General features: G+C 58.0%; 2 protein-coding genes across 3 annotated transcripts; both read left to right on the top strand.

The window, feature by feature from the left end:
• The first annotated feature begins 452 nt into the window (after nucleotides 1-452).
• Nucleotides 453-13206, top strand: PLD3 (phospholipase D family member 3). Its single transcript, XM_060258341.1, has 12 exons — nucleotides 453-500; nucleotides 2549-2673; nucleotides 4471-4518; nucleotides 5325-5479; nucleotides 6757-6940; nucleotides 8122-8242; nucleotides 8348-8475; nucleotides 8631-8831; nucleotides 9198-9337; nucleotides 10159-10324; nucleotides 11402-11501; nucleotides 11847-13206. The coding sequence occupies exons 2-12, from the start codon at nucleotides 2647-2649 to the stop codon at nucleotides 12044-12046; spliced, it is 1470 nt and encodes a 489-aa protein (XP_060114324.1). The 5' UTR covers nucleotides 453-500; nucleotides 2549-2646; the 3' UTR covers nucleotides 12047-13206.
• Nucleotides 13207-15856: 2650 nt separating this feature from the next.
• Nucleotides 15857-22081, top strand: C17H19orf47 (chromosome 17 C19orf47 homolog). 2 transcript variants are annotated; one of them, XM_060257841.1, is made up of 8 exons: nucleotides 15857-15886; nucleotides 15981-16068; nucleotides 17001-17115; nucleotides 17692-17773; nucleotides 17938-18072; nucleotides 19134-19286; nucleotides 21065-21135; nucleotides 21590-22081. In XM_060257841.1, the coding sequence occupies exons 1-8, from the start codon at nucleotides 15868-15870 to the stop codon at nucleotides 22064-22066; spliced, it is 1140 nt and encodes a 379-aa protein (XP_060113824.1). In that variant the 5' UTR covers nucleotides 15857-15867; the 3' UTR covers nucleotides 22067-22081. The 2 variants fall into 2 exon arrangements, with proteins under 2 accessions (XP_060113824.1, XP_060113825.1); XM_060257842.1 differs by lacking the exon at nucleotides 19134-19286.
• Nucleotides 22082-22785: the final 704 nt, after the last annotated feature.

Here is a 22785-nt window from a genome sequence, read left to right as displayed (position 1 = left end):
GAAGAAGAAGAAGAGGCTCTCCCGGTTGCAGCAGCCGTGCTGAGCCCAGGGAGGGAGCCCCGGCCCGGACAGGCAGGCGGGAGGGAGGGAGGGGGCGGCGGGGCTCCCCCCCGGGCCGCCTCTCTGCCGCTCACCGAGAGCTTGAGCTCCATCGCCAGCGCGCGGCAACCGGGAGTGGGAAAGCCCTGCTGCGACGCGCCCCGTCCGGGCCCCGCTCCCCCCTTCGCTGGTTGCGATGGTTCGTCCCAAGCTCCTGCCCTCCCTTCGCCTCTCCTGCCAGGAAGGGACCACGGACGGAGCCGGGGGAGCCCTCCAGTGGAAGCGCCCAACCGCGGGGGACAGAGTCGCCCCTCCCCCGAGAGCCAATGGTTCGGGCTCAAAAGGGAGCCCCGCCCATCCCGGGGCAGGGGGCGGGGCCAGGGCCTTAACCCTTCGGTTGCCGCCGCTCAGCCGGGCTCGGAGGACAAAGGCTGGCTGGAGGGACGACGCGGGCAGGGCGGGTGAGCCCCGGCACCTCTTGCCTCGGGCGGGGCGGGGGGGTTCTCTGTGCTGCCGCTGCAGGCGGACGGGGGCCCGGGGCAGCAGGGGCCCGGCGGCTCTTCTTCCCGGAGGGTCTCCGGCGGCGGCTGGAGGAGCCCTCGCTCGCTCGCTCGCTCGGCAGCCACGCCCGGCCTCTGGGCTCCCCAAGCCCCGCTGGCACTCTGCACGTGCTCTGAAGCCCCCTCCGACGGGCGGGCTGTTTCCAAGGCGCTGCAGCCGGGGCCAGGCCGGTCTCCTGCAGGGCAGAGGGGATCCCGCCACGCAGCTCTGCGGAAGGACCCGGGGGGGAGAGGGGGCTGCCTCTGCCTCGCCGGGCTCTCAGAACCGGGGCTGGCCGGGCAGGGGGCCGTGGGGGGGTCTTCCCGTGCCTCTCCCTGATGACCCGGACAGGGGTGGGTGGGCGGGCAGCAGCGCTCCCCTCCCGGCCAGGTGTTTGGAAGGGGTGGGGGGACACTGGGCTTGGGGACTGCCTTGCAGGGGAGCGCGCCTGCACCCTAGGCTGGCTTTGGGAGTCTCCTGGCTGCAGCGGGGGAACTGGTTTGTGCTGGGGGGGGGGTGCAATGCAGGAGCCTCTGTCGCCCTCAGGCACTGCCTGGCTCTCCCCCTGTGAGGTGCCCAGGCGAGCTTGTGTGGGGGCGGGAGAGGAGACAGTAGCGCCACCTCTAACGCAGCCAGAGACAGCCTGCCTCCACCTGTGCTCTTGGGAGCCTTCAGTGCACTGCTTTCTTGCCTGTGGCTGGTGGAGAAGACCCAATTCCTTTCCTGTGGTTCACGGAGAGCCCAGCTGCTAAACCAGCTCCTTCCTGCCTCCAGAGGCCGCAGCCTTGCCTAAGCCACTCCCCCCCTCCCCCACACTCATCCACCCCGAAACCCACACAGGTGAGGGGGCCCACCTGCTCCAGCCCCGTACTCTGACCGCCCCAGACAGTGAAGAGAGGAAAAGGCACTCCCCTGATTCTCCAGAGGAAGACGGAGCCCTCATCTCCCAAACATTTCTCTGTGAGTCAGAAAGAGAAGAGTCAGCCGTGAGTGGAAGAGACCAAAAGGAGGTGAAGAGAGCAGGGGCTGGGTGTGGTTTTTGTCCCTTCACTGGTTAACAATCCAGGGAGGCCAGTTTTGCACCCCCCTCCTCCTCTCTGGGTCAGGGGAGAAACCAGCGGTGTTTACTCAGCAAGTGGCTGGAAGAGCCCTGGGAGAAGGCAGAGGAGGGGGGGACCTTCGGTCACCTGGAAGGCTGCCCTGGGACTCGTGACTCAGAGAAGCAGGAGGAGGAGACTGGATCCGGTTGCCTGCACACGGAGGGCCCTGAGAGCGGAGAGGATCTTCCTTTGTCGCCAACTCTGACTAAGAACAGGAGACGGCACGTGGAGGACACCAACCAGATGAGATGGCACAGAAGAACTGGACTTTCACGTTCTTCCTCTTGGGCTGGGTGCTGCAAAGGACTTGAAAGGGGATCGGGCAGGGAAACACCTCCGGGTGTGAAGGGAAGGCCTCTTCCCACAACTGTAGCTCCACTTCCTTGGGAAGCCTCCCCACCCCGCCCCGCACACACTTCCAGCCCCCTGGATCGGGCTGCTTCCTGCAGTAAAACCTGCTTGCAAAGTAGAGTGAAGGGGTGTGGTGTTCAGCGGGACACTCTTGAATCCTGCCTTCTGGTTGGAGCTAAACACTTTGTGGGGCTGGGCAAGGTTTTCTCCAGGGGAAAAGACTGCTTGCTCCTGCCAGGCTGGCTGGCATAGAGCAGGGGAGGAAGACAACCCCCCCAGGAAAGCAGCCTGTGCTGGCAGCCTGCATGACTGGCGAGCCAGTTTAAATTCCAAGAGGGGAGCTGGATGCTATGTCCAGGCTGGATTCCAGCCCCAGAAGGAGCCCCCTCCCTGGTGATGCGGGCATATCCTCAGGCATGCGGAAATGCAGCTGGCATCATGGCCTTGGAGGGTGGGGTAGCGGAGGCAGGAGCTCCTAGGTGGGCAGCAGGTGTTTATTTCTCTTGGGCTGTTTGCAGATCGTGCCAGCCCTGCAAGGAAGGAGCAAAGACTCAGTCGCCAGGCCTTGGGCGTCACAGGTTCTTCCTCCCTCTTTGACCCCAACACTCCGGAATAAATGAAGCCCCGCGTAACCTATCAGCAGGTAATCTCCTACAGCAGGGGTGGGGAACCTCCGTCCCGAGGGCCGTATGCAGCCCTCCAGGTCACTTGGTGTGGCCCTCAGGGACTGCTGGGCCGAACCGAGCCATGTGGCAGCCTCCCTGGGGCCTGGCTGGCCAGCGAGGATCGTGGGGCCCGGCTGTGCTGTGCAGCAGCCTCCCCAGGGCCAGGCAGGGATCGCAGCGCCCAAATGTATTGTGCGGCAGCCTCCCTGGGGCCTGGCTGGCCAGACAGAATTGCTGCAGGGCCTGGAAAAGTTACTGCCACAGTTCAGTTGGCACTTGATTATCCCAGAAGGTGTGGCCTAATATGCTAATAAGTGTGTGATCTAATATGCTAATATTAGGGGATGTGGTCTAATATGCTACTGAGTTCCTGCTGGGCTTTTTCTACAAAAAAAGCCCTGGACCTATGCATTTGCCCAGGGCGGTGGGCCGGGTGTGTGTGTGCGTGCAAGATTAGGCTCTTCCCACATGACTTCAAATAGAAAAATATTTGCATTAATTTTGCCGGCCTGAATCGTCCTCCCTTGGCAGAACACTGTTTTTTAAGTTGATAATTTTTTATGGCCCGCAAATGATGTTATAAATATCCATATGGCCCTTGGCAGAAGAAAGGTTCCCCACCCCTGGCCTAGTGCCTCTTTCGTGCATTTTCACTTTGTTCATAGTGGATTACAAAATATAAAAGAACAATTCACTTGTTTAGGCAGCGTCCCATGAACAAGGCAGTAGGGTTAGGATTACAGAACTGGGGCATCTGATCCCATTGGGCAGGAGGAAGATTTGGTTTTTATGCCATACTTTTCTCTCCCCGAAGGAGTCTCAAAGCAGCTTAAAATCTCCTTCCCTTCCTCTCCCCTCCACAGAGAGACCCTGTGAGGCAGGTGGGACTGAGAGAGCTCTGACAGAACCGTGGCTGACCCAAGGTCACCCACCTTGCTGCATGTGTGGAGGAGGAGGGGGGAATCAAACCCAGTTCTCCAGTTTAGAGTCTGCCGCTCTGAACCACTGTACCACACTGGCGATGTTACAGACAATGAGCGTCACAGATCGTATGAACCTATGAAGCTGGCTTCTACTGAATCAGACCCCCCTGGGTCCATCAAAGTCAGTCTTGTCTACTCAGATTGGGGGTGGCTCTCCAGGGTTTCCAGATGAGGTTTTTCACGCCTCTTTGCCTGGACCCTTTTAGTTGGAGATGCCGGGGATTGAACCTGGGACCTGCTGCTTACCAAGCAGATGCTCTGCCACTGAGCCACCGTCCCTCACCTCATCATATCTTTGGTTCCAAACCACACCATAGATTATATGATCAACTGATCCATGGAACGGAGACCGGGACAGATCAGGGGGATTTCTGCCTTTTCCTCCTGAGCGGTGTGTCTGTCTGAGGCTCCCACTGGAATGGAGCCCCTCCCTGTCTCCCAGCTCCCGCCTCGGGGCAGCGGCTCTTTCAGTGACATCCCAGGACACTGCCAGCAGCCTTCCGTGCCCGTCCTGTGCCAGCTGCCCAGATGGAGCACCCGATCTTCCTGGGTGGGCACTGCCTGGGGTGGCTGAGTGGGAGAAGGGTGGGATCTGCTCAAAGAAGGCCTGTGCGGGGGGGGGGGGGGTCTCCTGGGACCTTGTGCCGACATTAATGTCACCTGCAGTGCTTCGCCCTATCCCCCTGCAGTCGTGGTGTCAGAGTCAGGCCAGTGTAGTCTGCGGCGCCTTCCTTTCCCTCTTGGTCTGGCCCTCCTTGAGTCCTCGTCTTCTTCCTCCTTCCTTCCTTCCAGCTGAAGTTCCCCTCCCAGGAGCTGCGTCCTGCTGGCCGGACCCCTCAGGTGGGTTTCCTTCCCAGCCCCTTCTGGGGGTGGCTGCCCCTGAGCTATTTGAGGGGAGCCCCGTCTGTTCCAGCAGGAGCTCTTCCCGCTCTCCTCGGAAGTCTAGAGTCCCAGGGTTGGAGGAACGCTCTGTCCTTTCTAAAGATTTGGGGAGTTTATGCTTTGCAGATCCCATCCTTGCCGCGATAGAGAATGTAGCGTTTGATGACGTCTGTCACAGACACTTCAGCGGGGCGTGGGGGGACGTGTGCCTTGTCTTCCTGATGGGACACACATGAACGCATGGGAAGCTGCCTTGTCCTGAATCGGTCCGTCGGGATAGTACTGTCCGCTCAGACTGGCAGCGGCTCTCCAGGGTCTCAGGTGGAGGCCTTTCCCATCATCTACTACCCTGTGCTTCTAAATGGAGATGCCGGGGATTGAACCTGGGACCTTCTGCTTACCAAGCAGATGCTCTGCCATTGAGCCACAGCCCCCCTCCAAAGCTCTCCAGGGTCTCAGGCTGAGGTCTTTCCCATCACCTCCTGCGTGTTCCTTCAAGTGGGGATTGAACCTGGGACCTCCTGCATGCCAAGCAGAGGCTCTGCCACTGGCCCTCCCCAGTACACTGATCTTGGGTGGCATCTGATGGTTCCAAATAATGGCAATAAGAAGCTTTGAAGAAGAAGCCAGACCCTGCGAAGAGCTCTCCCTGGTGCTTCCTGGGGATGGGGGGAATTGCAGAGTCTTGCTGATGCAGCCGTTCATGCCGGGAGCCCTGGTGGTGAGTGCTGCTGGGTCTTCCCCTCTCCCCCCCCCCCCCACAGGACTTCCACTGCCTCCTGGTGCTGGCTGTTTTGGGAACCATGCTGGTGGCCGCCCTCCTGATCCACACCTTCCTCCTTCCCTTCCGAGGCTCCGTCCAGGGAGAGGATGTGATGGCTGCCTCCTACCTGGATGACCCTTGCCGTGACCCCTGCAGGTGAGCCCTGCCCATCCACTGGACTTCTGCCCCCCCCCCCCCAAGAGTTTCCGGACAGGCCAGGGGCAGCCGTGGGGCCCAGATTCTGGTGCTCCCGTATTCGTTGAGTGCAAATCAAAGCTAAGTCCTGGCAAGAGAAGTCTGCTGAGGAGCGATTCCTCCTCACTGGAGCAGGAGCAGGTGGTGCCCCCAGGAAACAGAAGTAGCACTGACTGCTTGGGAAGTGGGGCTAGAGGAGAAATTGACCTCAAAACCCAGATGGGTGAGAAAGGATACCCCAGAACAACGTTTGAGTCCGTGGCATCTTTCGAGACCAAACAGATTTAATTCTGGGTTTGGGTGCATGCACACCAAAGCTTATGCCTTCATAGTATCCTAGAGCTGGAAGGGATCCCCAGGGTCATCTAGTCCAACCCCCTGTGCAATGCAGGAAACTCACAAACCCCTCCACCTAAATTCACAGGATCCTCATTGCTGTCAGATGGCCATCTAGCTTCTGTTGAAAAACCTCCAAGGAAGGAGAGCCCACCACCTCCAAAGGAGGAAGCCTGTTAGAATCATAGAAGAGTTGGAAGGGACCTCCAGGGTCATCTAGTCCAACCCCCTGCACAATGCAAGAAACTCTCAAACCCCTCCTTCTACATTCACAGGATCCTCATTGCTGTCAGATGGCCATCTAGCCTCTGTTGAAAAATCTCCACCACCTCTCAAGGAGGAAGCCTATTAGAATCATAGAAGAGTTGGAAGGGACCTCCAGGGCCATCTAGTCCAACCCCCTGCACAATGCAGGAAACTCGCAGACACCTCCCCCTAAATTCACAGGATCTTCACTGCTGTCAGAGGGCCATCCAGCCTCTGCTTAAAAACCTCCAAGGAAGGAGCCCACCACCTCCTGAAGAATCCTAGAATCCTAGAGTTGGAAGGGACCTCCAGGGTCATCTAGTCCAACCCCTTCACAATGCAGGAAACTCACAAGTCCCTCCCCCTAAACTCACAGGATCTTCCTTGCTGTCAGATTAAGCAGCAGTGATTAAACCTCTGCTGGTCTTCAGGGTGCCTGACTGGACTCCAGCTTTGTTCTGCTGCTTTGGACCGACAGGGCTGCCCACTTGGGTCTAAAGGATACCCCAGAGAGGAACTGATGGGCTCAGGCAGGCAGGCAATGTGTCTTCTGAGGGGTCCTGTAAGGGCCGGGTGGGGCAGAGTCCTGCGTGCTCCCCAGAGAGATGGGCTGCCCTGCCCTGCCCGCCACCCTCTGAGGTCTTTCTTCCCTCTAGGTTCGTGCTGGTGGAGAGTATCCCTGAGGGGCTGGTGTACGAGGAGAACAGCACCACCAACCCCTCCACCTTCCAGGCTTGGGCAAACCTCATTGCGGAGGCCAGGAGCACTGTGGACATCGCAGCCTTCTACTGGACCCTCCAGAACAAAGACACCCGCACCCACGACCCCTCAGCCAGCCAGGTAGCCAATGGCACGACCCCTCAGCCAGCCAGGTAGCCACCCCTTTGCAAAGGTGGATGCCGCACCTTTCCCAGCTGGCCTTCCTGGGGAAGCTCTTCTCTCTGACTGCAGAGCAACGTCTCTTGGCGAGGGGGGGTGGCAAGAGCAGCTCTCTGACCTGAGACGCCTGGATTAACTGCCGTGCCCTCAGCACCATGGCAGGATCGATGCTCTTGCAAACAGGCATGTAACTGCACAGCCGCAAACTGCCAGTCAGCCTGGGAGTCCGTGAAAGGGCCCTTTGAGGGAGGGAGGGAAGCGGAACATCCATTGGTTGAGGCTCTGGGCAGCAAAGGCTGTTGATAAAATTTGGAAGCTGTGTCACAGCAGTCCAACATCTGTGGGAACCCATAAATCAAGCTCAGGGTTTCCTAGAAGGTTTCTTCCCTTGGTGACGTTACCAGCTGGTAGCAGCTTGTGTTGGCCAAAGCCTACCGCTCTCCTTCCAGTTGAATGAAAAAGAAACACAAACCTAACAAAGAGGAGGAGCTCAGGAATGCAACCGGCACAATCCATGTCAGGTTTGATGAGATCCAGCCAGGGGCCAGGTTGCTTCCGCCCAGAATGCTTCTGGCTGGTCCACCCCCAAGTAGCATCCTGGCTCAGCTGGGGCTGAACTGGCAGCCTGAAGGCCAGCTCTGTGCGTGTCTGTCTGTCTGTCTGTAAACAACTCTTTGCTGCTGTTGAGCAAACTATGTGGGACTTCCAGCCAAAAGAGAGTCTTTGGGGGCCCCCTGGTCCCACAGTCAAGCTGTTCCCCTGGAAATAATGTCGCCATGGCATACGTTCCCCACAGGAGCAGTGGGGCTGCCCCCTGCCAGGCCTGAACCCAGCCCTGCTTCACTGCTTGTTTGGGGCGGCAGAATACCTCCTTGCCTTGCCACTGGCTGGGTGCCAGGGGGGCTTCAGAGTGTCCCAGGCGCTGGGGGGTGGCACAGGTCAGGGGGAGCCCCCCAGTTGCTTCCTCCTGCAGTGCCAGCTGAAAGGACTCTGGGCCCCACTGGCAGGTCAGTGCCCCTGCCTTCTCATGACACCACAGCCACGGGCTCCAGGTGGCTTGCTGGGGAGGCAGGCAGGGAAGGGGATGGGGCTGCTTCTTCCTCCTGCTCTGGTGGGTCTCAGCCTCCCTCTGAATCCCCCAGGGGGAAGAGATCCTGGCCGAGCTGCTGAAGCTGCCCCAGAGAGGCATCACCCCACGGATCGCAGTCAACCCGCCTTCTTCCAGGCTGCCCAGCACGGACCTCCTGGCCCTGGAGGAGAGTGGTGAGTGTGGGGAAGGGGCTGCCCCTTGTGGGGGGCACACAGGAGGGGGGCAGAGAGCCCCACTTTGAGTGCAAGGGCCCTCTGTGTCCCTCTGGATCCCTCCAGGAGCACAGATTCGCAAAGTAGACCTGCCGCGGCTGACATCTGGAGTCCTCCACACCAAGTTCTGGATCGTGGACCAGATGCACATCTACCTCGGGAGCGCAAACATGGACTGGCGAGCCCTCACCCAGGTGACTTCCCCTTCCCACCTACGAGCCTGAGTGAGGAGGGGAGGGAAGGGGGGCACCATTCAGCCAGCAGCTGGGCAAGCTGTGCCTCTGGGGCTGCCTGGGGAGGCTGCTGTGTCCTCTGGAGCAGCCAGCAGCATCTCCTGCTTGGTCCCCAGGTGAAGGAGCTGGGCGTGGCCATCTACAACTGCAGCTGCTTGGCCCAGGACCTGGGCAAACTCTTTGAGGTCTACTGGGCCCTGGGGCTGCCCAACGCCACCCTCCCCTCGCCCTGGCCTGCCAACTTCTCCACCCCCTACAACAAGGAGACCCCCCTGGCCCTGCAGCTGAATGGCACCGACGCCGGCGTGTATCTTTCAGTGAGTTGGCACGTGGTGCCCTGCAGCTCCGGCTGCTGATGCTCTCTCTGTCTCTCTCTCAGTGGGAGTGGGGTCGAAGGCGCAGGCTCTCCCCTGGGAGCTCCTCTCCCCTCTGACTGCTGGGATATTCAGTTCTGGCAGGAGGCCCAAGGTGGTGACCTCAACTCGGGGCAGGGCGTGTGTGAAGAGTGTGCTCCACTCCCAAAGACCTGCATTCTGGCAGGCAGTCTCTGGCATCTGCACTCAAAAGCAAGGGGTGGGGTGGACAACCCCTCCCTTGCTGTGCCCTCCCCTCCCCCCCTCCTTGGGCCAGTGTGCCCCTCCTGACTGGCCCCTCTCTGCTCCTTCCTCTCGTGTTGCCTCCAGAGCTCCCCACCAGCGCTGTGTCCTACGGGGCGGACCAGAGACCTCGAGGCCGTGCTGAGCGTCATCGACGGGGCCCAGGAGTTTGTCTACGTGGCTGTCATGAGCTACTTGCCCACCATGGAGTTCTCGCACCCCAGGAGGTAACCGGGGGCTGGCGGGGGGCAGGCCACACCCCAAGTTCCCCCCCGCCCCATGGTCAGACTCCGTCCCTGCCTTGGAGGGAGGAATTGGTTGCCTCTTGTCCAGCAGGGGAACTTGTAAGGGGCGAGTGACAGGGTCGCTCTTCTCCCGCATTTGGCTGTCAGGTGTCCCAGCCTTGCCTCAGGCGTCTCTTGTCTCACGTAGCGGTTATCTGCCTGGATGGCACCCAGGAAAAAGGGATTCCGGCAGCCACGATGGGGCCTCCCCTGCTCCGTCCTCCGTACCCTTTTCTCCTGGGGGCTTTCCAGGGTCGTCTGGTGATTGGGTGCTGTAATGGCAGAGAAGTTCTCTCTCACTGAGGCGCTGCTTATGGGGCAGCCCCAAACATCAGCTTCAGCATGAGGAGACAGGATAGAAAAACATCCCCAGAAGTGCCCAACAGAGCTGAATGGGTTGAGGGGCCAAAGGCTGCCCAGCCCCCCCCCCCTGCTGAAGAGATGGATGCAGGAAGCGCCCTTCTTTCCAGTCTGGCCTTCGCTCCCCCACGGCCTGTGTTGCCTGCTCAGAGTGGCAGAGAAAGGTCTTTCCCCTCACCCCCTGCCCGGGTCTGTTTTACCTGGAGAGGCTGCTGGGAATTGAACAGGGGACCTTCTGCCTGCCAAGCAGAGGCCTGGCCAGTGAGCCACAGCCTCACTCCTCGTGAGAGCCGTTCTTATCCCTCAGACACCCCCTCTGCCCTCACTGCTGAACTCCCCCCCCCCCCAGGGGACCTCTGCTTGCAGGTGATGCAAGAGACCATCCCGGCTTGTCCTCCCCTCAGGTTCTGGCCGGTGATCGATGACCACCTCCGGAAGGTGGCCTATGAGCGGCGAGTTCGTGTCCGCCTCCTGGTTGCCTGCTGGAAGCACACCAAGGCTGCCGTGTTCCCCTTCCTGCGCTCATTGGCAGCTATGCAGGACCATCGCACCGGCTACAGCATCGAAGTGGTGAGGGTCTTCTAGGGGGTCTCTCTGCCCTGGGAGACAGCCGCGTCTGTTCTGCTCAGAGGCCTGGTTGTCAGGACCAAGCCAGCCCAGAGAACAGACCTGGAAGAGCAGAGCGGGGGGCGGGAGATGTGGGGCAGGGGGCTCTGCTTCTTAACCTTCTACTTGCAGCCTTCACCATTTCTCAGAATGCGGAGGGGGGTCGCGACCCTTAATGCACACTGCCACTGATTCTTCTGGCTTCTGGACTACCTGGAAGTCCTTCTGTAGGAATGCCTGGGCTGCGTGGGTGTCGCTCTAGGAAATGTGGAGCACAGGCGCTGCGGTTGCAAATCCCAAGGCACGACAGGAGACTGGAAAGTGAAACCAAATATATTTAAGGAACTCAAAAGAAGTTGCACGGCTCTTTGCCATCCCCAGAAGAAAGCAGGGCGAAGCAGATTTCTTTGCACCCAGTGCCCAGCGTCCGCTCTCAGAGCCCCTGTCTGGCCTGCCTTGAGGAGTTCTCTGTTTCTCCAGGCCACTGTTTCCCACAATTCCCAGGGCTCTTGTGGCCCCAGAGGGAAAGGGCAGACCACTTGACTTGTGCTTGGAGGACTCTCCTTTGAGGGCTCATTTTCCAGCTGAAGGAGAGAACGCAAGCAAAGGTGTTCAGAACTCCTGCAGTTGAAGGGGGAGGGGGGGAGCAGAGAATCCCCACCGGCTGTTAAAATCGAGCAAAGCAGGATGCCTGAGGAGGAAGCTGCCCAGTTGACAATTTTCAGTCCGTTTGGGCATGTTCTCCCATTTTCTGTCTTTCTCGCACGCTCACTCTCTCTCAGCTGAACCTCCCTTGCAGGGTTCTTGTGTGGAAAGAAGGGACAGCCGCGGATGCTGCCTCTTTGAGCTGCTCGAAGGAAAAGTGGGGGGGACACTTAGCAACCTCCAGCTTTCCCCTCTCAGTTTCCTCTTGTCCAGAGCTGCAGCTTCTTCATTGTTTGTGCGGAGGGGGAGGGATAAAGAGGGGTGGGGGGCTGCCCCTTTCAGCCTCCTCTTCTCCGGGGCCTATGATTGCCCCCTTCCTCTCCTTTCCTCTTCCAGAGGCTCTTTGTGGTCCCAGCCAATGAGACGCAGGCCCAGATCCCCTACGCCCGGGTGAACCACAATAAGTACATGGTGTCAGACCAGGTGGCCTACATCGGTGAGTGGCGGGAGAGCCCCGCAGAAGGGGGGGGGGCTCCACGAGAGGAGCAGGCAGGGCCACGGGAGCCGTGGTGGGGAAAGGGGGAGTGGCTTTGCGGCAGGCCCAGGAGGGCTAGCAGGACAGCCCCTTCCAAAACGGGAACTCAGCCGGCCGCGGGGAAGGAAGGCCCAGAACCAGAAGTGGCTTTAGAACAGGAGCAGCTGGGGAGTGGAGTGGGGGGAGAGCTGGCAGGAGCTGGGGTCATCTTGGAAGACCCGCCCAGACCCTGCTGGCTCCATCGGAGTGAGGGGGGCAAAGTGTCCTCCTTGGGCTGCCCCCTCAGCCCTCCCTCCCTCCCGGCAGGCACCTCCAACTGGTCCGGGGACTACTTCCTCCACACGGCCGGGTCTGCTCTGGTGGTCAATCAGAGCCAGGTGGAAGACAGCAACCAGCCAACTGTCCGTGATCAGCTGGAGGCCGTGTTTGAGCGGGACTGGAATTCACGCTACAGCCGGGAGCTGAGCTTGCTGGGCCAGCCGGAGGATCTGTGCGGGGGCCACTGACCGCAGGCTCCCACCTCTGGCAGGACACTGTCATCTCCTGAGGAAGGCCAGAGCGTCGCTTGTCCCACGCTCAGAGGAACAGCCGGCCTTCCCAGGGCCAGGGGAAACTGCCCTCCTGGGAGCAAACCAGGCCCTGCGGCAGCAGCAGCCTCTTGGGGGGGGGGCAAAGTGTCGAGTGAGGGGAACAGAGAGCCTCCCTCCTCTTCCTCTTCCAGCCTCCCATGCTGCTGCTGTGCTGCTGGAAAGCAGAGAGCTCAGCCTGCTACAGGGGGAGGGGGGGAGGCATCCTGCCTGCCTTCCAAAGGATTTTCTTTTAGGGGAGGGGTAAAGGGTCAAGCCAAGGGCAAGGGAGGGGGTCTTCTCTCTCTTTCTCTCCTCCCGTTTCAACACACACACAAGGAACCAGTGCAGAGAGGGAGTTCGCCATCCCAGCAGCGCAACTCCCCACTGGAGTCTGTGGCTGTTCCTCCCCTCATCCACAACAAATACAGAAGACCCTGGTTGGGCGCTGCTTAAAGAAAGCCAGCCAGACCGCCTTACTCTTATGGCACCTCTGTGCTGAAGATAAAGGGTGGAGACCCCTGCCTGTCTGTCTCCCTGAGCTCTAGATGGCTTACTCAGAACACTCTGAAGAAAACTTGGTTGGGCTAAACGGTGCTTCTGCTTTGTTCTGCCTGAGCACGAGGAACGGGCAGAGTTGGGGAGTCCAGCTGCAGCCAGACTGACCGGGCTCTCTGAGCACCTTGAAGAAAGGCCAGGATCGGGCCGCAGTGGGTCCTCATGGGAGGGAATCTCGGTCTAGGTGGGTTTTAGAAGCCCGGAGCAGGTTTGGCTCTTCAGTGGCCTCAAAGGACCTGCCCCACACACTTGAGACCCCCAAGGCAACACTGGGGCAGGCCTCCGTGTGTTCTGCTGGGGGGCCTTGGGGGTGCACCTACTCATTGCAGCCCTTCCAGCGCTGGCAGAAGGGCCTTTGAATGAATGCCTGAAGCCCCTCTGATTAGAACTAGGTCCCTTGTGTTAAAGTGTGGTCTGAATGTTTATTCCGTTTTAAATTTTCCTGTAACGGTTCTGTTGGCCCTGTGTGTTAGTGCTGTGGGTTCCTGGAACATATTTTGTACTGAACAGCACACCTCCCAAAATAAATGTGTTCATTGGCAGCCTCCTAGAGAATTCATTTGGACCCCCTGACCTGGCTGCTCCAGGAAGGGCTGCAGCTGCTGGGGGAAAGCGCTCTGTGCCACGGGCGGGGGGCGGGGGGGGGACCAGTGGTAAGGCCAGGGTCAGAGGTGGGTCTCTGCGACCTTTGCCCCTCTGCCTGCCTTTACTAACACCAGTCCTTGGCTTAGAACGTTTTACAGCCTCCCCAATAGGAAAGGAAAGGGGCCCAAACAAACTTTTAGCACCCCGGACCACAGCAAGCCCCACGGGCAACCGGGGCGGGGGGAGGGAGGGATGGCTGCCTGGAATGGAACCTCCAGCTTACAGCCCCATGATGTGCTCCAAAACTGAGGAGGAACAGTGATACTGGCAGCTGCTGAGACACACAAATTGGTGTGCAAACACACACACACAGCTCTCTGCTGACTCGGACCCTCCGTGCCTCAAGGTCAGTCTTGTCTACGCAGACCAGCAGTGACTCTCCAGCGTCTCAGAGAGAGGCTTCTCAAGTTACCCCCCGCCTGGTTCTTTTAGCTGGAGATGCCGGGATTGAACCAGGGACTATCTGCATGCCAAGCAGAGGCTCTGCCACCGAGCCACAGCCCCCCTCCCCCCCAAAAAAAATTCCAGGAGATGAACACCTGCAGCCGCCTTCTACTGAATGAGACCCTCGGCCGTCAAGTCCGCCTGCTCTCCTCACAGACACGGAGCTGCTCTCCAGAGTCACCCCCAGCAGCTGCTGCTTGAGCCTCCCCACTGGTGAGGCTGCGGGGGAGGGGGGCAGCTGGAGATCTGCTTCTGTTCTCTTCCCCCCCCCCCCCCCAGTCAGCAGCAAAAGTGCTGCTCGCCCAGCTTCTCGCCTGGCTTGGCTGGGCTTCTGGGCAAGTGAGGCCAGCTTGGACTGGAGGGAGCACTAGGGTTGCCAGCCTCCAGGTGGGGCCTGGAGATCTCCTGCTTTTACAACTGGCCTCCAGCTGGCAGAGCTCAGCTCCCCTGCAGAAAGTATGAGATCTTCACAACCATCTTTTCATGGAGCCACAGAGAAATACTTTTACTTTTGGCTCAACGCACCAGTGCAGAGCAAAAAAATGCCTTGATCCAAAAGTAAAAGTATTTCTCTCTGGCTCCGTGAAAAGATGGTTGTGGAGAGCTCAGGCTGGCGAAGGGACAAGACCGAAACCATCATTTCCCTTGCATTGCACCATTCAGGGAGGCCCAGGGCTTTTGGGAGCAGGAATGTACAGGAACACAGTCCCAGCTGGCTTGGTGGCAGGGGGTGTGGCCTAATAGGCAAATGAGTTCCTGTTGGGCTTTTTCTTCAAAAAGAGCCCTGTTGAGGCTTTAACCCTCCCCTCTGCAAGCCCCACCACCCTCTAGGTCTCCAGGTATTTCCAACCCAGGCCTGGCAGCCCTTGCGGGTGCATCGCTCACCACCCCTGTGGCCAGTTAGGCTGCCAGCCTCCTGCTGGGCACCCTCTGGAGAGATTCTCGGGATGGAAGTTGCACCCAAGAACCGAAAGCCGTGATTATAAGTAACTATACGACAGTCAAGAAAACATGTATGTCAAATTCACTTGGCAAAAGCACAGGAGGTATAAAGTTACTATTTTATAATGTAAATCTGGCTCCTTAGAACAAAAGTGCTTGTGGTGGTCCAATAAAGTGCTTCAAAGGATGTCACTCCTTTCAGTTTCATGCGTGTTTGTCATGATTCTGCCCAGGGTAGAAGGGACAATAGCAAGCCTCTAAGAAATGCTGTCAACTTGTGGACGCCTTTCTTGTTAAAGCTTCTTCAGAGAGGCATCCTATAAGGCCAGATCATTTCCAAAGCAGCAGCAAGGTCTCAAGTGCCAATTGTTCTAAGGAGCTGGGAATTGTTCGTATTTAATGGATTCTGAAAAAGGCTTGAAACAAAGCTGTATATGATATTGCACTTTATTGAGACTTATTATTATTATTATTAAAAGATTAACTTCATACCTCCTATGTTTTTGGCAAGTATGTTGTTGTGAATTTTTGGCGTAAATGTTTTCTAGAATATATTATGATTTATTAGTTGGTTATATTCACAGCTTTTTGGTCTTGGTGGCAGCCTCCAGGTGGGGCCTGGAGATCTCCCGGATTACAGAAATCTGCTCTGTCTGCTGTAGAGAACGGCTGGTTTGGAGCTAGTGCAGGGCGGGCAGCAGTGTCTCCTGCTGGAATTCCCCCGCTGGGAGTTTGCCAGGGGTGATGTAGGCTGATCATGCAATCGGGGTTGGACTAGACGGCCTCTACCGCCCCGTCTTCCAACTCTGGGATTCTCTGATTCAGTTGCGGGAGTGGCCAAACTCGCTTCAGGTAAGCGCCACAATGAATGACCCTCAGATGTTTGAGGGCTGCAAGGAAGGCAGGCAGGCAGGCAGCTATATGGGGCAGGGAGAGGTGGAAAGAAAGCAACTTGGTTGGAGGAGTGATGCATAGAGAGAAATGCCTCCTCCGCACAGCGGGCGTGAAAGAGCGGTCCTCCCGGCCTCTATGGTGGGCGCCTAGAGGAGCCTGCGCCTTGCCGGAAGTCAGTCCTGCCGGGAGCCCTTCTACTTCCGGCGCGGCCTGCTGGAGCCTGGCGGCTGCCGAGGGAGGGAAGGAAGGAAGGAGGGAGCGCCGCCGCCGCCGCCGCGATGGTGTCCGTCACGATGGGTGAGCGGGGGGCCCAGCGGGGGTGTTGTGGGGAGGGGGCTTCCTTCCTTCCACCCCCCACCCACCCACCCACCTCCCTCCCTCCCTCCCGCAGCCACCTCGGAGTGGATCCAGTTCTTCAAGGAGGCCGGCATCCCCCCCGGGCCCGCCGTCAACTACGCCGTCATGTTCGTCGACAACAGGTCAGGGCACGGGGGGGGGGGAGGGAGGGAGACCCCCAAGACCCCCCTCCCACCCACCCCCACCCCCTCTCAGGGGGAGGGAGGGAGACCCAGGCCCCCTCCCCTTCCCCACCCTTCTCTCCTCCCCCCTTCTCTCCCTCCCCCTCTCAGGGCACGGGGGGAGGGAGGGAGACCCCAAGACCCCCCTCCCACCCACCCCACTCCACCCCCACCCCCTCCCCCACCCCCTCTCAGGGCACAGGGGGAGGGAGGGAGACCCAGGCCCCCTCCCCTTCCCCACCCTTCTCTCCTCCCCCCTTCTCTCCTGCCCCTGGTCCAGACGCAGACAGCTGGTCTGAGAGGCTGGGGGAGGGGGCTTCACTTTTCTATTTATAACCTTGGAGCTCAGCACAGCAGCACAAGGGCCGGCCCCGGGCTCTCTGGCACTGAGTCACATGGGGGGGGGGTGTCACCTAGTTTGCCTAGTGGCAGGGCTGGCCCTAAGCAGCACCCCCCACCCCTCCTGCGGCTCCGAGCAGGCGTCTAGCCTGACAATGGGAAGGCGGCTCCCGTCTATTTAAAGCCATCCCCTCCCTCTGGAGGTATGAGAGGGCCCCTTGGAGGGGCAGCCAGGAGGCACCCTGCCCAGCTGGCAGCCGCCGTATCTTGAACTGCATTCAGGGAAGGTGGTGGTTGGGGTCCCCTGGTGGGTCTTTTTAGAGGCCGTTGGGAGAACTTGCTGGCAGAAGAAGCAGAGTTTGCCATGGTGGGGGTGGGGGGACACGTACCCTTTGGAAGAGCTCTTCCTGCAGCCGACTCCTGTAGAGGACCAGCTAGCCTTTCCCCAAGTCTGGCAGCGCCTTTCCCCTGGCTGGCACTCGAGGCTCAAACGGCAGGCGGGTTGCAAGGAGTTCCATGCAGCAGCCCTCTCACTTGGCTGACGTGTCCTGCAGGATTCAGAAGAACATGCTCATGGACTTGAACAAGGAGATCCTGAACGAACTGGGCGTCACCGTGGTCGGGGACATCATCGCCATTCTCAAGCATGCCAAAGTCGTCTATAGGCAGGTGGGTCTCTGGGGAGAAAGGTGACTCTGCCCCTTCCACGCTTGAAACAGAAATGGCACAGCGGAGGGGTCAAGCAGGCTACCAGAACACCTGGCTTTCTGGGCAGGATCCTCAGCCATACATATAGGAGGCGAATGGATCCATCTAGCTGGGGGGGGGGGGGACACTTGGCAGAGGAAGCTGCCAGGAGAATCCTTGTCGCCCAGGCTTCTAAAGGCCTTGTGTCAGCCCCAGAATTTACATGGAGGAATGGAAGCAGTTTGGACAGCATGGCCCTTGAGTTCCACTCTTGTGATCCTTGGTGCTCTTGCTGAGCCATGTAAGTGCTTATTAGGAGCTGGAGTTTTGCCCCAACAAAGGAGCAGCCAGCTGGCCCTCTGGTCTCTTGGCACACCACCAGGCCAGCCCAGGCCAGGGGCCTTCCTACGTAGGACTCTGCAGGAATTTGGCGCATCAGCAGCTGAGCCTGGAGAACCTCCTCGAGGCAGGGATCCATTTGAGCCTGGTGCTTTCATGGGAGTGCGAGTGCCAGAGCCAGGGGAATGACCGCTGCATCCCGGCTGTCTCCATCTCTAGGAAATGTGCAAGGCAGCCACGGAGTCCGTTGCTTCCAGCCAAAGCACCGTCCAGTCCGAGCTCCGCAGGAATGCCACCAGTGGTAAGTGCGAGTGGAGGGCCAAGTGACGGTGCTGCTAGGGCTCGTGCCTGCAGTGAGGGCTGCTGGGATGGGCGGGCCCTTTTCTCCATTCTGGGAGACAGCGTGTGGGTTTGGTGGCTGGAAGCAGCTCCTCCACCCGGCCCTGCCGACTCCCCTCCCTGCAGCTGCCAGCAGGATGATCGCAAACAGCCTCAGCAGAGACTCCCCACCGTCCACTCCTGTCCGGAGGCCGGACAGCAGCACCTCCAAGATCTCCGTCACAGTGTCCAACAAACTGGCCGTGAAGAACGCCAAAGCAGGTGACTGGGGTGTGTGTGTGTTCATGCTCTGCTTTGGTAGCTGCACTCTGTTGGCTCTGTCCTTTGGCATTGCACCAAGCACCTGCCAGGGGCTGGCATGGGCAGCTACAGGAGTCTTGCATATCTTGGGGGGGGGGGCGGCTTCTTTGTGCAGCTCTTGTACAGAACCAAGCCGATCTTGCCAGCTCCCCTGACTGCCCCCTCAAGAGGGTGGCGCTCAGGAAAGAGAGGGGTTGAAGGGCTTGGCCAAGGCCCAGGTAGCCCTTCCGCCCTAGAGGAGCCTCAGTTTCCTTTCCCGCCTGTGAAATGGGAATGTGAGAAGAAAACTCTCAGGAGTGGGAGGGGCGTTGCTGAGTGGGGAACTGTGCAGTCCTTTGCTGGACTGAGGGATGGCCGCTGCTCCTTGGCAAGTGAGACGGTGCCAGTTGCCCTCTCTGGCCTTCCTCAGAACTGGAGCCCGAGAAGATGCTCCAGACCACCTTTTCTGCTTCAGAAAACAAAAAGGGGTGGTGGTTGTAATCAACATATTTGAAGGCTTCTTAGAAATCCAGCAAATGTCTCTTCTGAACTGCAAGCACCTCCTTTTCAAGCTCTACAGAGCACAGCTCTCTGCTTCCCTCTAGTGGTTGCATCCATGACTTCCTTTTGTGTGGCTGAGGGGTCAGTGTTCCTTCTAAGCTGAGTTAGCATGAACTAGCTCACAGTTTTTTTACCTCCGGCTCAGGAAGGAGGGCTCCGGAGCAAACTAATGTATACAGCAGCTGACAGCTTTCATGCCAGGAGCTCACAAAGTAGAATTTTTGCTCACAAGATTCCACAGCTGGGAGGGGGGTGGGGGGTGCAGCCACTTCTCCCCCTTCATCGCTAGCAGGCGTGCCTGCTGTTGGGCCCTGCTTTTCCCTATCTCTTGCAGAGGGGTCGGAAAAGGCACAGTGTTGATAAGGTTGCAGACTCGTAGACTGCCGCATCAGCGTCAAAGCCAGGGGAGTTGTTTGTCCTTTTCGGAGGGCTGCTGCAAAAGCCCTTTTGTGCCAGACTGAGCCTCCCTCTCGTTGGCCCAGCTCTGTGCAGCACAGCAGACGAGACTCCCGCCACCGCAGCCCCAGTGAAGCGCCGCCGGGTCACGGCCGAGATGGAGGGGAAGTACATCGTCCACATGCCCAAGGGCACCACGCCCAAGACCAAGAAGATCCTGGAGCAGCAGGCAGCCAAAGGTAGATCTTGGCCACGTTTTGCTTTCTGCCGTGGGGAGGCTGCTCTCTGGCCCCCGGTCAAAAAGAAGACTTAAGGAAGGGGAAATAGTTTGTGGGGAGTTTGCAGAAGAAATCGGTAACCGTTACCGTGCAGGGCAGCTCTGAGAGTACAAGACGGCAGGTCTCTGCCCAAAGACCTTCTGCTTGAAGATGCAGCGGAGGTGGAAGTGGCAGAGGTGGCCAAGGGAGGAGGGAATGAATGGAGCAAAAACTGGCTTCTGTTAGGGCTTTGTGCTGTAACAGAAAGCTTACTCCTTCATCCTGTTAGAGAAATTGGACAAAACCATTTCAGAATATTTTGCCTTTGCAAACCGCTTAGCAGCAAAGTTCTCCAGAATGTATCTATTAAAGGATGATTATCGACCTTTATTAAATCTGATAATGAAAAAGGGGAAGGGGGTGAGTTTGAACTATAACCAGCAAACCAGATTGAAAACCTGTAGAAAGTTTTTTTCTTTTTATTGAGGAAAGAAACCATTGCCTTTAATATACAAGAAAATACAGGCATGTAAAAGTTAATCCTGTAATTACTGTGAAAATAAATGCTGAAATTATCAAAATTGCTAGCATTTTAAATCCTGTTCTACAGAGTAATAGTTTAAAAAACAAACCAGCTTCAAGAGGCGGTTAGATAAAAATATGGAGCAGAAGTCCGTCATTGGCAATTAGCCACAATGTGTGTGTGTATATATATATAATTTTTTTGGCCACTGTGTGACAGAGTGTTGGACTGGATGGGCCATTGGCCTCATCCAACATGGCTTCTCTTATGTTCTTATGTTTCAGCTTTTTGTCTGCTTTCAGGGATTATCAAAAAGCCCAAATTACACACCCAGTTGTCTTCTGAGACTTCCATCCAGAGAAATCTGATCTGCTTGTCACAGTAGTGCAAATTTATAGAAAAGTATCATTTTTCTAAATCTGTTATAATCATGTTGAGTATTATCCAGATAACTGATAGGTGCATAGCTAAATAGAAGATAATCAATGTGTGCAGATAATCCAATCAGTATCTGCAGATGTTTCATCTGATACAGAAACATAAGAAAGCCAATTTCAACTCTTAATCTCTGTTAAAAAGCAGTTAATCTAACAGTTCTGCAACTGTTTTAAGTGGTTGTCCACAATTACAGTGACTTTGAGCAAACGAAGTTCACTGATGGTTGAAAAGTGCTTGAACTCTCGGTTAGCTTGCAAGCTCAGCAAGAAAAAGTGAGTGATGTAATGGCTGCAGCGCCAGTCTGGGGTGTGAGTGTGTGTGTGACAACAGGCTTCAGCCACACAAGAGGTAGATTTTAGGAAAGTGCAAAAGATGACCCAGGGAGGATTTCCAGGTCTTTGTAGATGGGAGGCACTGTGGCTTTGTGGTAGAGCATCTGCTTGGTGTGCAGAAGGTCCCAGGTTTGATCCCCGGCTGCAGCATCTCCAATGTAAAGGTTCAGCTGCTGGGGCTGATGGGAGTTGTAGGCAGAAAACATCTGGAGTGCTATCGTTGGCTACCCCTGCCGTAGGCGTTTGTAGGCGAAGGCTAGTCGGGTCTGCAGGGGGCGCTAGTTGATGCTGGGAGTTGCTGGGGCTTAGGGGGGGGCATGTAAAAATGCTCCCCTAGTTTGCTGCCCCCAAGCCAAGGAAGCAGGGTGTTCTTGTGGGAGGCCTAGAGCCTCAATCCGTGTTACCTCCTTCACTTTCCTATCACTCCTGTCTGGTGCCGTTTCTTATCTGAACTTGTCTGGTTTTAGGTTTGCAGAGAACCTCAGTGTTCGACCGGCTGGGTGCAGAGACCAACGCGGACACGACCACAGGCAATAAGGTGCGGGAGGAAGGGAACGTGGGGCTGGCCCTTCTCTTGGGCTTGCTCCTGCAGTCCACCTGGGGGCCCCTCAAACAAGGCCTTGGTGACCCAAGAGCTTCCGTGTGCCTGGGCTCCCCAGCCCCCCATCTCAGGCTGCCCCATGTTTCTTGGCAGAGGTTCTCTCAGGAAAAGGGCCCTCTTGCCTCGGGTGGGGGGGAGGGCTCTGCCAGCCCCACTATTCCATCCGGACCAGAGCAGAGGCCCTTTTGGTCCTGAATCCTATCTCCCTCAGCATTGCGAGCTTCTCTCTGTCCTCTCCCTGTTCCCCACTGGCTGCCAGCTGGATTGGTGGAGATTTGTGGGACCTCCCAGGGGCTGTGGCTTTGCTCCCTGGCCTCTCGTGCAGCCTAGGCAAGGGCTGCTGCATCCTGTAGGGCCTCTCAGACCACCCCCCCCTCTTGTGTCCGGGCAGCCCACGGGCGTCTTCAGCCGGCTGGGGGACCTGCGGGAGACGGAGGAGGACAAAGCGGCTGAGAGCGAGGAGGACGACAGCTCCGTCCTGCAGTACGCTGGGGTGCTGAAGAAATCCTTCCGGCCCTCCACCCCGCAGGAGAGCGCCAAGGCCAGGGTGACCATCAAGGCCAAAGCCACCAGCTCCGAGGCCGAGCAGCCGGCGAGCAAAAGCCCCCGGAAGGAAAAGGCGCCGGAGTCGCCCTCCGCGAGCTGCGTGGTGGCCAAGAGGCTGGGCAAGCGGTCTCTGCCCGGGGAGGCCCAGGACAGCAGCATCACCAGCTCCCGGAGCAGACCGGAGTCTGAGCTGCAGGTCACCATCCAGAGGACTTTGGGCAGCGCCAAGGTAAGCAGCACCTCGGAAGGAGGCCACAGCGCCCAGATGGACAACACGGGCACAGTCAGCGTCTTTAAGCGGCTGGGCAGAAGGACAGTGTGACACCGCGGGGCCCCTGCTGCCACCCTGCCTGCCTGCAGGAGACTGCTTGGACCAGGTGTTGCTTTTCTGATCCCCCCTCCCACTAACCCAAACGGTTTCCGGCACTAGTCCTGGGCAGGTGAGTTTGTGTGCTCCTGTGAAGCTCCAGCTTGGCCCTTCCAGCTCCTCAGCCCCGCCCACGTGCAGAGTTGGGCCCCCTGAGCTCTGCGCTGGGCAGCAAGCAAGACGGGACTTGGGACGGGCAAGGCCGGGGGCTCCCACCGGGCCTTTGTGGCCACTCTGGACAGCACTGAGCGCCCCTTTCTCTGTGTCTGTGTTTCCTTCTGCAGGTCCCTGCACTTGCCTAGGCTGTAGTCTCTTGAGGGGCTCCAGAGGCAGTGGGCTCACGCGATGCTGGAGCTTCCTTCCTTTCCTTTGCTCTTTCCCCCTTCCTTTCTTCCGTTGCTTCCTGGTGCATTCTCTGTCCCAGGAAAAGGCAATGAAACCAGAAATCTCTCTAGCTGGAGACAACCGGCAGGGTCCCCCTTCCAAATTCTGCCCTGTGCCAGAAGTTGTGTTCTGTCCCACTTTGCTCTTCTCTTTCCAAACATGCATCCACCTTTTGTTAGAGAGAAATCTTTTGCTCGGCTGTGTGTTGCATATCATAAAGATTTTGCGCACCCTTCTCTGGCATGGATCAGAATTGCCTGCTGGGCTGCTTCTGCCCTTCCAGGCCAGAA

Source organism: Heteronotia binoei, chromosome 17 (genome assembly GCF_032191835.1).
Source record: "Heteronotia binoei isolate CCM8104 ecotype False Entrance Well chromosome 17, APGP_CSIRO_Hbin_v1, whole genome shotgun sequence".
Taxonomy (NCBI): domain Eukaryota; kingdom Metazoa; phylum Chordata; class Lepidosauria; order Squamata; family Gekkonidae; genus Heteronotia; species Heteronotia binoei.
This window is presented reverse-complemented; position numbering and strand designations above follow the sequence as displayed.

Coding starts and splice junctions, on each gene's coding strand:
- PLD3 (XM_060258341.1), top strand. CDS start 2,647: ATGAAGCCCCGCGTAACCTATCAGCAG. Junction 2,674..4,470: donor CCCGCGTAACCTATCAGCAG/GTAATCTCCTAC, acceptor CCTTCCTTCCAG/CTGAAGTTCCCCTCCCAGGA. Junction 8,832..9,197: donor ACGCCGGCGTGTATCTTTCA/GTGAGTTGGCAC, acceptor TGTTGCCTCCAG/AGCTCCCCACCAGCGCTGTG.
- C17H19orf47 (XM_060257841.1), top strand. Junction 17,774..17,937: donor CCGCAGGAATGCCACCAGTG/GTAAGTGCGAGT, acceptor CCCTCCCTGCAG/CTGCCAGCAGGATGATCGCA. Junction 19,287..21,064: donor GGAGCAGCAGGCAGCCAAAG/GTAGATCTTGGC, acceptor GTCTGGTTTTAG/GTTTGCAGAGAACCTCAGTG.